The sequence below is a fragment of the Grampus griseus genome (genome assembly GCF_964374135.1).
Source record: "Grampus griseus genome assembly, chromosome: 6".
Classification (NCBI taxonomy): domain Eukaryota; kingdom Metazoa; phylum Chordata; class Mammalia; order Artiodactyla; family Delphinidae; genus Grampus; species Grampus griseus.
In genome coordinates, this window is record NC_139000.1 from 13,489,903 (window position 1) to 13,503,654 (window position 13,752).

Genomic DNA, 13,752 nt, shown 5'->3' on the forward strand with positions numbered 1-13,752 from the left:
TATTCTATATCTTATTATATATAAAACATGCTTTATTACATATATGTTTTATTATATTTATAAAATGGAAATTTTTATTCCCTATCCTTTACAAAGCTAGAGTAGAATTTTTTTATTCTTTGAAGATGTGTTGCTTTTAAAAATCAACTTTAGGATAATTAAAATGGGTTATTTATTACTTACCGTAGGTCACTGGCCTTTAAGAGAAAAAAATTTACTAGACCACAAGCAAGCTTTGGACATGCTTATAACTTCTTAGTATATATACAACATATTTAATAATATATAACATATTACTATATAATGCATATGGTAATTTATAATATATTATGGAGTGTATTAATATATATAATACAAGATCACAAAATATGTCACTATATAGAATTTATTATTTTAAAATATATTTTATATATTTCATATCACATATACAAATAAATAATATAAAATATATCTTTGTGGAAATTCTATTTGTCCATATGCATGGCAATGAGAGGTAGAGTTTGAGAAAAAGAAGATGCACTTATTGTTTCTCATATCCAAGAGAATCATTCCCAGAAGTGATTGCCTCGTTTTTTCCTTTATCCAGTTCTCAACCAACTGAACACACACAGAAATTAAATAGCAGAAGACCTTATCACATCTACTTGGCAGACCTAATGTGATGATATTTATATTCTGAGTCTTCTCGATATACAGGGGAATCCATTCAAGAATGATTTAACTAAATAAGATTAAACCTTTCTATATATAAGCTGAGAACATGCTTCTTTTTCCTGAATTGAATATGAATAATTTATACATTGGTGAGGAGGAGGGAAAATTATTTCAGAATTGTTATGCTTTAAAAGAAGTGATGAGCTCTTGAAATGAATTTGGACTGTTCTGACAAACAGGTGCAGGTTAAGGATTCACTTGACCATGTGGTAGGAGGGGTCCCGGTGACCCTGAGTGCACAAATGCTCGATGTAAACCAGGAGGCAACTGACTCGGAGTCAAAGCAAAGTGTAACACGTTCCAGTGATGGAGTAGCTTCTTTTGTGGTGAATCTCCCATCTGAAGTGGTGGTGCTGGAGTTTAAAGTGAGCTGAATTCTTCTGTTAAATTTTCTGGGACAGTGTGTACTTTTGACTGTGTGTTTTGGCCAATGTGCAGAACAAATGCGGCAGATTTTATACATGAGTCCAGTGAACAGTTCCACAATTTTGCATCCAAAAAAATAAAAAAAAAAAGCACCAGAGGCAATCTGCAAATTCACTGAATGGTCCTTGAGGAAGATAAATCTATCAATTTTTTATTTGGGGTGAATTATATCTGTAAGACTGTATTAGAATCTAGAAGTATCAAAATAGGTATAGCAGTGGAAATCAGTGATAGAAATATTCTCTGTTTCCCACCCCCCAACTTTTTATCTCTTTTCAGGGCCACAAAAGAGCCAAACGTGGAAGCCTCTCTTTTTTCCAGCTGTATGAGTCACTCTACCTTAGAGCTCACTTAATATTCTTCTCTCCTAGCAAATAATATTTAGGTTCCCAATCCCAAATAAAAAATGAGTAAGTTAGTAATGCATGTCAATGACCCCAGCATGCATAGATTCACCATCATCTACTGAGCCCGTACGAAGTGCTAGGCATTGTGCTAACCATTTTGCAGCTGAGGAAACAGAGGCTTTTAACCTTTCTTATGGTTAAATAACTTATCCAGACTTAATAAATGATGGTACTCAAGAGGCAAACCAATGCCTGTCTCACTCCCGAGCATGAGCTATTAACCAACCCCTCTGCTGTCAAAGGCCGATATTGGTGCCATGATATCATTTCTGCCCCACTCTGTTTGTAAGCCCTTCTCTGTGCCACGACTTCGCAATGAAACTGGGCCAGAGAGTCTGTGTGATGTCCATTCACGACTCCTGTCCACAGTCCTCAGGACCTCCCCACTGCTACCCTTCCAACCCATAGGAAAAGGAGTCCCCAACTCACCATGACACTTCAGGAAGGGTGTCAATATTTGTTGCAGGAGCATCTTTCTCTCTTCACTTCACCAGACTTTCCCACCATAGCCTACAATCCCATATTATCCCAATTATTGTCCATAGCCTTTGTAAAGTTACTTGATACCGCAGCTGTACAAACACTTTGGAGTAATGGATTTCTTTTTTCTTTAGAATTTGGTGTTGTGAATTTTAGAAATTTATAAAGCAAAGAAAGGAATTGAAAAGTTATGTTTCACAGAAAACATTAAGTCACAGTCCATGTATCTTTTTTCACTTTTTTCCTTTTCAGGTCAGGACCAAGGACCCAGATCTTCCAGAAGAAAATCAGGCCAGCGAAGATTACCGAGCAATAGCATATTCATCTCTCAGCCAAAGTTATCTTTATATTGACTGGACTGAAAACTATAAACCTTTGCTTGTGGGAGAACATCTGAATATTGTTGTTACCCCCAGAAGTCCATATATTGACAAAATAACTCACTATAATTACTTGGTAAGTATATAATGATAGATTTACATCTATCTATTCCCCCACCTGATTTTCCTTTGCTTATAGAAAAGCGTTAGAATGATCCCTTACATATATTCTTACAAAGCACTTTCAAAAACATCATCTAATTTGATAATCAGTTTTTCAAAAGCCTTTGAGACAGGGAATGATTTTCATGACTACTTCACAGTTGAAGAAACTGAGGGACAAAGAGGTTAAAGACTCACTACAGTCACTCAGATGGGAAGAGGAAGGTTGTGATTAGATTAGACCTGGGAACCTCTGACTGTGTTATATGCCTTTCACCAAAGACAGCCTGATTCCTCCATAGAGAGAGCTTGATTAAATTCTCACATTACCTCTGCTCTACTTCATGGCCAAAGATTACACGCCTAGACCCATTTAAAATATGTGCATTTCACTGGAAAAAAGAGGGGACCCAAATCCTGCTCTTAAGGGTTGAGTCATATCATACCTGCTCCAGCAACATCCCTGTTACATCACTTAAATTAATCGGAGGTGTCAGTCAAGGCCGTCAGTGAAAGGTAGGAAAGAATGTAAAAAAAATGTTAAGGGCTTCCTGACAATTACCCAAGAAATGGAATTAATTATTCTGATGATCAGGCCAAACAGGTGATGATGATTTTTTCAACGGTTTTGAAGAAGAAATTAAAAAATAAATGAGGACCATACTGACTGATGAATAATTAGGGGACTTGTTTAGGGACTACATACCAAAACCACATACACAGTCCTGTTCTCTAAGGACAATTTAAGGGATCTCTGAGGACATTTTGGCTTCATATGATTTTTAGGGTTTTTTTTTTTTTTTAACCTCACACCTCCAGTTTAGAACCTAACCTCTGGCTTTAAAACTTAAGGCCAGAAATTAGGGAAAAATAAGATGCACTCTACCTCCTCATCTACATTTTTTAATCAACTAAACAAGTAGATGTTAATGACAGTGTGATGACTTTAAACAGATTTGAGGTCAAATTTTAGCTCTCTGAATTCGTAGCTAGGTGGTTTTGAACTGAAATCAGTATGACATTTAATTACTTCCTGAACCTCAGTCCCTTTATCTGCACAATGGAGATAGTATTCCTATCCTTCTGGTTATTATGGGAACTAAAAGAGTTAATTAAATGTACAGTTCCTGGAACATAGTAGGCCCATACAATGTTAACTTTCTTTTTCTTTAACGTAATTTCTACTCCAGCTCCAAGCTCCATCCTGAAGTAAATGTTTTGTTTTTGTAATTACCGTTGCTACTGCTGTTTATTTTTAGATTTTATCCAAGGGCAAAATCGTTCACTTTGGCACAAGGGATAAACTTTCAGATTCAGATTATCAAAGTATAAACATTCCAGTGACACAGAACATGGTTCCTTCAGCTCGTCTCCTGGTCTATTACATTGTAACAGGAGAACAGACCGCAGAATTAGTGTCCGACTCAGTCTGGTTAAATATTGAAGAAAAGTGTGGCAACCAGCTCAAGGTAAGCCACAAACTGTAAGTCACAATCCAACTTTCTTCTGAATAAAGGGGCTGTAAATGCAGCTATCTGTGAAGTTTTTGTGTCATACAAATGATATTTTCTTTTTCAAATGACCTTATAGGTTCATCTGTCTCCAAGTACAGATACATATTCCCCTGGCCAACATGTATCTCTTAATATGGCAACTGAGTTGGATTCCTGGGTGGCTTTAATGGCAGTGGACAGTGCTGTATATGGGGTGCAAAGGACAGCCAAGAAACCCCTGGAAAGAGTTAAGTAGTGCATGGCCTTGGTTACTGGGGTGGCCCTATGCAGTGCTTCACAAAGTGTGGCCACTAGGGTAAGTCGTGGGGGAAGAATTAAGGGAAGACTAGACCTGCTTTTCTATAGTCTACTCAAAACAGTGACTCTTAGGAAGGTAAGCCATCCTCACATTAGTCTCTAAAGCCCAGGTCTATCCATTTTTACTTTTCCAAGTATGGAATTAAGTACTTTAAAAACATATGCCATGATAGCAATTACATTCATGGGCAAAGTGCCATTGATTGGGAGGGTTTGGAGATTTGGGAGCAGGGAGCTTTATAGTAGCAGCAACAGAGAAGAATGAATAGGCAACCACTGGGGGTTTTTTGGGTTTTGTGTCCTTTTTCTTACTCATTAAAATCTGTGGCCCAGAAGAATCTGAAAATGATTCACTTCCCCTAAGTTCCCATTTATCTCCCCTAAGCTCTGCTTCTATTTTCTAGGCTTGAATTTCTTTGAAGGAGGAAGAAAGAACTGAGAAACTATTAAGTTAAAAACATTCAGAAAGGAAAAAATGTTTGGGGTCAAAATTAAAACTGGAAAAAGCCTCCCCCCGCAAACAAGTTCTCACCCACTTATAACCTAGAGCCCTCTTCCCCAAAATACAAGAGATTGTGCTCTTTTTTCTTTTAGCGACTTAAAAATTAGCTTGTTTATTAATTCACTTATTCATATATTCACTCATTTATTCTTTTTTGGACATTATATTGATTGCAGTATGCATTCTGTGTACAAAACAGCATGGGGTCAATTTCGAAGAATCACCTCATCAAAGCTTAAGACTTAGTTCTTGATTTAATTTTGAATAGGTATGTACTTCTAAATACAAAAGGACAAAATAAAGGAATGAAGTTGGGAAATTTGGTCTTTGACCATTTGATAAATGAGTGGGCTGTGCATTTCACAGATTTGTTAGAACCATGTAACAACTTGTACCTTTAGTTTTTCAGAGGAATGATTTCCATATCTGAATAGGCTCACCGTTTTGCCTTTAGTTAATTCCTAAGAATTATTAAATTAACTAACTACCTCTGGACAGGTATTTCAAACTTTAGAGAAGAGTGACCTGGGCTGCGGGGCAGGTGGTGGCCGCAACAATGCAGATGTATTCCACCTGGCTGGACTCACCTTCCTCACCAACGCAAACGCAGATAACTCCCAAGAAAATGGTAAAACACTCAGTACTTTTTGTTTATTCTTCAAATTGATTACTGAAATTTACATGGATGATTTGCCTCCCAGACCTCAGTTTTGTCCCTCCTCCAGAATATTCTCTAAACTGATCTTATAATGGCATGACTAGGTAACTCCTCTGTATAAAATGTTTCATTAGCCTTCAAGATACAGTACAAATTCTTTACTGTAATACTCAAGGCCTTCCACGATCCTCTCTCCAGCTCTTTCCAGCTGTTTCTCATCTCACTCTACATGACCTTATGTCTAAGCCATACAGAACCAAGGTAGTTATGGGTGGCACTATTTTACATCTTTGGGCCTTTCCTTATTAGGACTGCTTTCCCTTTTATTAGCCTGAAGAAGCTAGAAGAAGAATCATCTCCTTGATTTGGCCTCTTCCCCATATAGAATTGATCATTGCCTCCTCCTTTAATAGGGGGAATACTATAGGGAGGACTAGATGTATATATAGCAGTGCATCATTGTACATTCTTACACTTAATTACACACCTTGTCTCAGTCACTGCACTGGGAGCTCTTTAAGGGCAAGGACCACATCTGAATCATCTTTCTGTGGTTTTAAAATTGTTCATAATTATACATGATACTATTATTTGTAATAATGTAAACACCAAAAATAATTAAAATACCATACCTAACAGAAACATGGCTCACTCTAAAAGCTTAGATATTTCCTTGTAATCAGTGGATCAAAAAGGTTGCAGGATTAAAAACCAAATTCAGATCAAACAAGTCAAACTGTGTGACAATAGATTGTGAGCCCCTCGAAAAACAAGTCATATTGAGATGTGTAGTGTGCGGTGCCTAGTCGAAAGCAGGCTCTCAATATTTGTTGAATGAATGACGTGAATGTTTTAAAAAGTTAAATAATTTCACGGAATTTTGTGGTTTTTGAGATTTTATCTCCTTTTCTCCCTTCTTTTTCTTTATCTTTTTAAAACAGATGAACCTTGTAAAGAAATTCTCAGGCCAAAAAGAATGCTGAAAACGAAGATAGAGGAAGAAGGTACTCTAAAAGTTTCATGTGATTGCCAAAAGGTTATGATCGTGTCATTCAAAAGCTGGAGAAAAGTAAACATTATCTAATTTCTCCTAATTCAAATAGAATGGGTGAAAAGAAAGATATGTACAGACATCTAGCTCACCGCCCCTGGAAAGGTTAATCCAAATTAATCCAATAGTTCATTTGCCATAACCTTAATCTGATGGAAATAAGTCTTTGTTATTTCTATCTCTAAAATATAAAAGATTAACTTTTATTTGTCACAAATATTTCCTCTCTGTAAACTTCATCTAGTAATTAAAATCATATGCTTCCATTTTATTCTAACAAAATCCATGATTTAAGTAACTTTGAGATATACCTGGAAGTCTATCTCTTCTTGCATACACTTAACAGTTAAGAGTATTTTAGATAATTTTGGGTGGGGAAATAATCCCAACAGAAATTATTTTTAAGTATTATTTAAACAGAGATATGATAATTGGCAATGCTACAATAGAAAGAACATTGAGCCAGCAGTCAGTGCCCTGAGCTCAACTAATAAAGATGTTTATAGTAGTACAATAATACTTTCCATCTGTATATGAGTCATTTAAATTCTAACCTTCATTGTAAGTTTTAATGATATGAAAAGAGAGATACTGATTAATCGAAGCACTTATGATGAGGAAAGATGCCACTGGTGAAGAAATGTTTGAAACCACAAACCACAAGAAATGTTTGAATAAAATAGGATTTTTAGCTTGAAGAAGAACATACTTGTATAGTGATGATAACTATCTTCAGATATTTGCAGGCTTCTCAGATCATTAACTTATTTTACTCAAAGGGTGCTGAACCCAAGGTGCCAGTTTCAAAAGTCAGTACTCAGCTTAGTTGCAGGAAGCCCTTAACCATTTAGTGCAAATCAGAGTGGACTACCTTATGAGGCCATATTCTCCCATTCCTAGGGTAGTTCCAAAGCGGGCCTGGACAGTCAACTAGCCATGGCTCTTGTGGGGCTGGGGTCCTATGACAGCAGAAATCCAGTATCCCTCAAGAGCCTTTCTAAGCCTGAGATGTTTTGACTCTATGCATAATCAAGGGCACTTGAATTATTACCATTTCAGCTGCTAAATACAAAGATAGAATGTTGAAGAAATGTTGTCGTGATGGAGCCTATCGTAATGATGATGAAAACTGTGAGCAGCGAGCTGCTCGGATTAAGATAGGCCCAAGATGCGTCAAAGTTTTCAAGAACTGTTGTACCATCGCAAGCCAGATCCGTGCTGAAGAGTCTGGTAAAATTATCCAATTGGGAAGGCTACGTAAGTTTGACATTTTCGATTGGAAAATATGGGGAAATTGATGTAATTTTATGCTTCCAAAAAAGGTGGTTTACATGCTCTATTTAAAATGGGAAGTAGAAAAGATAACTTGCAAATGCTGTTAAGAAAAAAATTTTGTTGTCATTTTTGGGAATCAGAAGAGGTATATATAGTACAGAGCAGAGTGCACTAGTCCGTAGTCAAGACCCAGGCGAGTTTGAAGCTGACTCATTCTATAAACGTGAATGATTATTTATCCTCTCTGAGCCTCAATCTCCTCATTTTTAAAGCAAGAAGCTTGGGCCAGGTGATCTCTAATATGCCTTTGAGTTCTAAAATTCCATGGTTCTGTGATATTACAACCATTAAAAATTCTGTTTATACCTATACTGACCACATATAGCAAAAGATTTCTAAATGTAGCATAACCTTAAATGTACTCACATAAAGTTGAAATCTTATTTCAATTTCAACCACAATATACATTTTCAGAATTTATAGAACTCTCATTAACATGTTTTCAGAACTTTTAGGACTTTCAATTCATTTATATACAGTCAAAACAAACAAAAGCAGAGTGACAGATCCTGTTTGATTGTTTTGCTTAACAGTATGTCTTTTTTTGTTGTTGTTACTTTTTTTCTTTTTTTAAATATTTATTTATTTATTTATTTTTGGCTGCGTTGGGTCTTCGTTGCTGTGCACGGGCTTTCTCTAGTTGCGGTGAGCGGGGGCTATTCTTTTGTTGTGGTGCGCAGGCTTCTCATTGCGGTGGCTTCTCTTGTTGCAGAGCATGGGCTCTAGGCATGTGGGCTTCAGTAGCTGTGGCACGCGGGCTCAGTAGTTGTGGCTTGCGGGCTCTAGAGTGCAGGCTCGGTAGTTGTGGCGCATGGGCTTAGTTGTTACACGTCATGTGAAATCTTCCCAGACCAGGGCTCAAACCTGTGTCCCCTGCACTGGCAGGCGGATTCTTAATCACTGTGCCACCAGGGAAGCCCTTAACAGTATGTCTTAAATGTCATCATTCTGAGTGGATACATTTCTGCATAAATAAATTCTTGTGGCCATTTATCAAAACCAGGTTATTAGATATATTTAGGTTGTTTTCAGATTTTTGCTTATTACACGCAGTATTTTTTATGAACAATCTAGTACATATCCATTTTTCGTGGTCCAGTTTTTCAACTCTAATCATCTGGGTTGGCATCAGCTGCCTGGAATTCAGCCTCTGTAGCTCCCTCCTCTCTGTCCCTTGTTCTAGACAGCTTGGCCTCCCAAATTCGCATGGGTGGTGTTGCAACTCTGCCAGGGTCTGTATGCATTTTTCTCCCTGCTCTAAAGCCTGTAAACTGCCTCCAGACAGTAAACCTGGATAATTTTAGGGTTCATCCAATCTGTCTCCCTTTTCTCAGGGATCACTGTCCTGGCTCACTTATGCTCTAATATTTGAAAGCTGTTGTGTCTGGTTTTCTAGTTTTCTTAAGGCAGAGGTGTAACTCCAGTCCCTATCAGTGCATCTTGGACAGAAGCAGACATTCTGTCCATTTTTATTATAGAAAATATAAATAAATTTCTGAGGTAAGGCAGAGAATAATATAAACCTCCCTATTTTACAAAATAAAAACAATTATTGCAATTTTTAAAATGCAAATAACTTTATAGACTAATTAGTATCTTATATAATTTTCCAAACATGAAACATTTAGCAATTTAAAACACAAATTATTAAATATATTTTTATGCTTTATTCATTTTGTCAGTGTCACTAGTGGAGAAATCCTAAGGCCTTTATTGTTCTATTTTGAAATCACTAAACAAAATGTTTCATTGACCTTTCCGAAAATGTTTAAGCTATTGATTAATGTCCATATTTTAAAATTCAGCTCTAAGTAGAATTTGTGTTGTTTTTCCATAATCAAATGTATTTTTCCCCCAGATATAAAGACTCTTTTACCAGTAACCAAACCAGAAATAAGGACTTATTTTCCAGAAAGCTGGTTATGGGAAGTTCATCATGTCCCCAAAAGGTATTATATTTCTTTGACTTTTCTCTGAAAAATATGGGAAAATGCAAATATTCTGACCAAAAATCTGGAAACTACCCATTTCCCAATATTTTATTTAAGAGTTAAGATGATACCACCATTGGGTCAAATTTTATTTTACTTCTTTTTTTTTTAGTGTGTGATTTCTTCTAATAATTGGTTCCAGGTCATGATTAACTCTTGGGGAAGAAGGGTACCATTCCATTCAACTTCATTCCATTTCAGGTAGTCTTTACCGAGCACAACTGTGTGCTTTACACTGTATTATGCAGCTGTTTTCATCCTGAAATATCTGTAACTACAAAACATTGATTAATAGGGAGAAAGGTTCTTTTCTTGTTAAAGTCCTTTATTCAACACATGTTTATAGAATGCCTACTCTGTACCAGGCACTGAAAACAGTGCCCCTTCCCTGAGTGTCATCCTTCCTCAGGTTGTCCGGCGGGGGGAGGGGGGGTTGGGGGGGCTCAAAGCACAGACTTTCCAAGGAGCCATCAAGGCAGTGAGTTCCGGGCCTGACATCTGACTTCTAATGGGTCTCCTGGCCTCTACCCTTGTCCTGCCTGATTCCTCCTCCACAGTGTTGTCCACTTCATCTGACATTGCCCCTTGGCTAGCATTTCCCCTCGCAGACCTTTCCACCGCTGTCCCCCACCCAGTGATTGGATGTACTGCCCCTCTCAATTAACTCTGTTGCACATATCACACAATATAATAATGTCCTGTTTACCTGACTGTCTTCCACATTAAAATGTAAATACTTCCAGGGCAAGGACTAAATTCAGGTTAGTTTTATATTCAGGACCTGGCATAAGGTCCGGCTTCTAGAGGCACTAAAATAAATTTGTTGAATCAATGCATACTGCCTCTGAACTTTTAAAAAGTTTTATTGGTACAGTTATTACAGTGAATCGCAATTTATATACTGAACTATTTCTTCCACTAGACCGTGAACTGCTTGAGAGCAGGACTGTATCTATGAGAGCTGTGTACTCAGTATTTAGTGCTATGCTTGACACAAAGATGGTGCACAATAGCTGTTTGTTGAATGAGTATAAGCTTATCTTAATCAGAAATTTTTAGTTATATCAACTTTGTTATGAGCAGTGTTAAGATGCATTAGTATTTTGCTTCCCTATTTTAGAACATACTACACAATAAACATAATTTTTTTCTTTGAATTGTATGTTTTGAATTTGCAATGTTTCAAAGACATCCTTCTGAATTTGAATTCTCATAATACAAGTGAAATATCTAAAAACATGGAATGAGTATAAGAGTTACTGAATAAACTTCTTGCTTGATTTTTCTTTAATACCTGATGAGATTTTGTTCTGTTGTGATTTTTTTTCTTTATTCTAAAGTAGTATGAAGCAAGAATTCTGTTAATGCAAGCTGTCGATTTGGGTTAATCAATGTTCCTCTGTATTTGAATATATCAACATTTTAACTTTCAGAAACCAGTTGCAGTTTGTGCTACCTGATTCTCTAACTACCTGGGAAATTCAAGGTGTTGGCATTTCAAATAGTGGTAAGCAAATTGAAGTTATATGCTCACGTAAGGAATGATTTGATTTGGCAAAATGCAGTTTTTTGTTATTGTCTTTTTAGTTTACTCAGGACTTAAGTGGTGTCATTTATTAAAACCTATTTTTAAAGTATTACAAAGAGACTTAGATGTGCCCACATCATGGACTGTATCAGTTTCTTCTTTTGTTCTTCTATTAGCCATCATTTTATAAATACTGATGTGAAGCCCCCATTTTCCTTTGTATTTTCTCAGTGAGTAGAAGATTCAGTAGAGTTAGAGAAAAATATGTAATTTCTCTCCTGGACTAGTGCCCTTTTGTGGTGATTTAGTGCAGACACTTTATAAATAATTTCAGGCTTGGCTTGTTTGCTCACTATATTTTGTTCTTATAAATCTTGGTTTCCACAATCAAAATTTTATGCCCATTAAACGGAACCAATAATGAATATCTAAAAAAGAGATTTGGTGCTTTAGTTAATAAACATTCTCATGCCTTAAATAGAATTAAATATTTGTTGGACAAATGAAGTTTTCTGTTAATACCAATAATTGTTGAATGAAGAACAGTGATAAAAGAATAGATCTTAAAAGTTCTTACCACAAGAAAAGAAATTTGTAATATGTGTGGTGGTGGATGTTAACTAGACTTATGTATACAAATATCGAATCATGTTGTACACCTGAAGCTAATATAATATTATACTTCAATTATAGCTCAATTTAAAAAAATCAGTGAGTAGAAAATTCAAGGACATGGGGTGTTAGGGCAGAGAAAAACATCATCTAACTTTCGTTTTTTCCTTGAAGCAAAGCAAATCTGAGACATTTTAGTACTAATAAGGCATTATGGGAATTCCCTAATATGCTTCAACTTTGCTTTCACTTTGGGCTGAAGGTATTTGTGTTGCTGATACTCTCAAGGCAAAGGTGTTCAAAAACGTCTTCCTGGAAATGAATATACCATATTCTGTTGTACGAGGGGAACAGATCCAATTGAGTGGAACTGTTTATAACTATAGAACATCTGGAATTCGGGTAAGTATTTATGGTATGTTCAAATAAATGGAAAAAATGAAGACGTCCCTGATTTTCTGAGAATTCTATTAATGGAATTATCACGTACACAGGCACACAAACTCAACTCAGTGAAGGAAAGAAGAAAAGAAGAAGAGTTAAGATAACTATTCATACAACTCCAATTCAATGACGAATACAAGTCCTTAAGATAATCAATGTGCTGTGGAGGCTCAGAGAAAGATGAGATTACATTTGGTTCATTCATCACCCTGATCTCCTTACCTCTAACAACCCTTTCCTTTCCTCCATTTTAGCCATTCACACTCTTCACTTTGCAGATCTTGTCTTCCCCCCAGAAAATATGATTTCAAACATCTCACCAACTGACCACCTCCTACCTATCCTTCTGACTCATTAACCTTGTTACTTTGTAGCTACAGTTCTACAGCATCATTGAAACCTCCAGCTCTGTGACTCCATTACTTTTTATTCTTCATTAGCCTTCTTATGCTAAAGTCTTTACTTCACTCCTTGTTCAGGTTAGAATTCATAAGCCATCATTATAGCCTCACTGGTTAAAAACATGTCAACTCCCTTGATCCCCTTTTGCTCTGGGGTACACTCTGTGAAAAACTCCAGCCATGGCCAGACCCACCATTTGCCTTCTTTTTGCCAACACATTTCTAAACAGAGTTATACATTAGGCTGTCTGATTTCAGTTGAAAATCACAATCACAAAATTTTATATAGGAACTCAATGCAGTCTGAAAATCTGACTCTTTTTTTTAAAGCTCTAATTTTATTCTTAGACATGAGTATTTCAGTGGTCTCCAAAAATTTCGCTTACAGCTCCCTAAATCTTTTTGGAAAAACTAAGTACCCCATTGGCACATTTTTAAATTGGCATCTAAAATTTTTCATCATAAATTCAAAAAATATGCAAATTTATAACTCTGGGAATACTTGAGTATTGATATTTTAAAAATAAAACTGTTATATCAAACATTTAAAGGTATATAGCAGAATCTAAATACCATAGCAATCCATTAAAAAATACCCAAATAAACTCTTGTGAACAACAGATTATATACCATTCCTTTTATCTGTGAACTCATATTTCCATTCCACTCTCCTAGTGTTATATATTTTACACTTGAATGTTTTCTATCGATCAGTCTCTCATACTTTGATGCAACAAAAATATGTACATACACTGAAATTGAATTATTTTTAAGTTTTATGATTATAAGTCTCTAAGTGTCAAATAATTGCTTGCTGATCTAGTTAAAAATGTATTCAGGTTTTGATAGGTATTATCCTGAATTTATAAATTACTGTAAGGGAAACTGACTTGTCTACAATATTGAATTT

The 13,752-nt window shown here is 36.1% G+C and overlaps 1 protein-coding gene across 1 annotated transcript in view; it reads left to right on the forward strand.

The window, feature by feature from the left end:
* C5 (complement C5) overlaps positions 1-13,752 on the forward strand; it is a 79,373-nt gene that overhangs the window by 23,447 nt on the left and 42,174 nt on the right. Inside the window, exons 11-20 of the mRNA XM_082656721.1 lie at positions 894-1,079; positions 2,280-2,483; positions 3,769-3,978; positions 4,100-4,249; positions 5,321-5,450; positions 6,422-6,484; positions 7,591-7,788; positions 9,725-9,815; positions 11,291-11,364; positions 12,260-12,399. Coding sequence (XP_082512847.1) covers positions 894-1,079; positions 2,280-2,483; positions 3,769-3,978; positions 4,100-4,249; positions 5,321-5,450; positions 6,422-6,484; positions 7,591-7,788; positions 9,725-9,815; positions 11,291-11,364; positions 12,260-12,399 — 1,446 coding nt within the window. The remainder of the gene's footprint in view (positions 1-893; positions 1,080-2,279; positions 2,484-3,768; positions 3,979-4,099; positions 4,250-5,320; positions 5,451-6,421; positions 6,485-7,590; positions 7,789-9,724; positions 9,816-11,290; positions 11,365-12,259; positions 12,400-13,752) is intronic.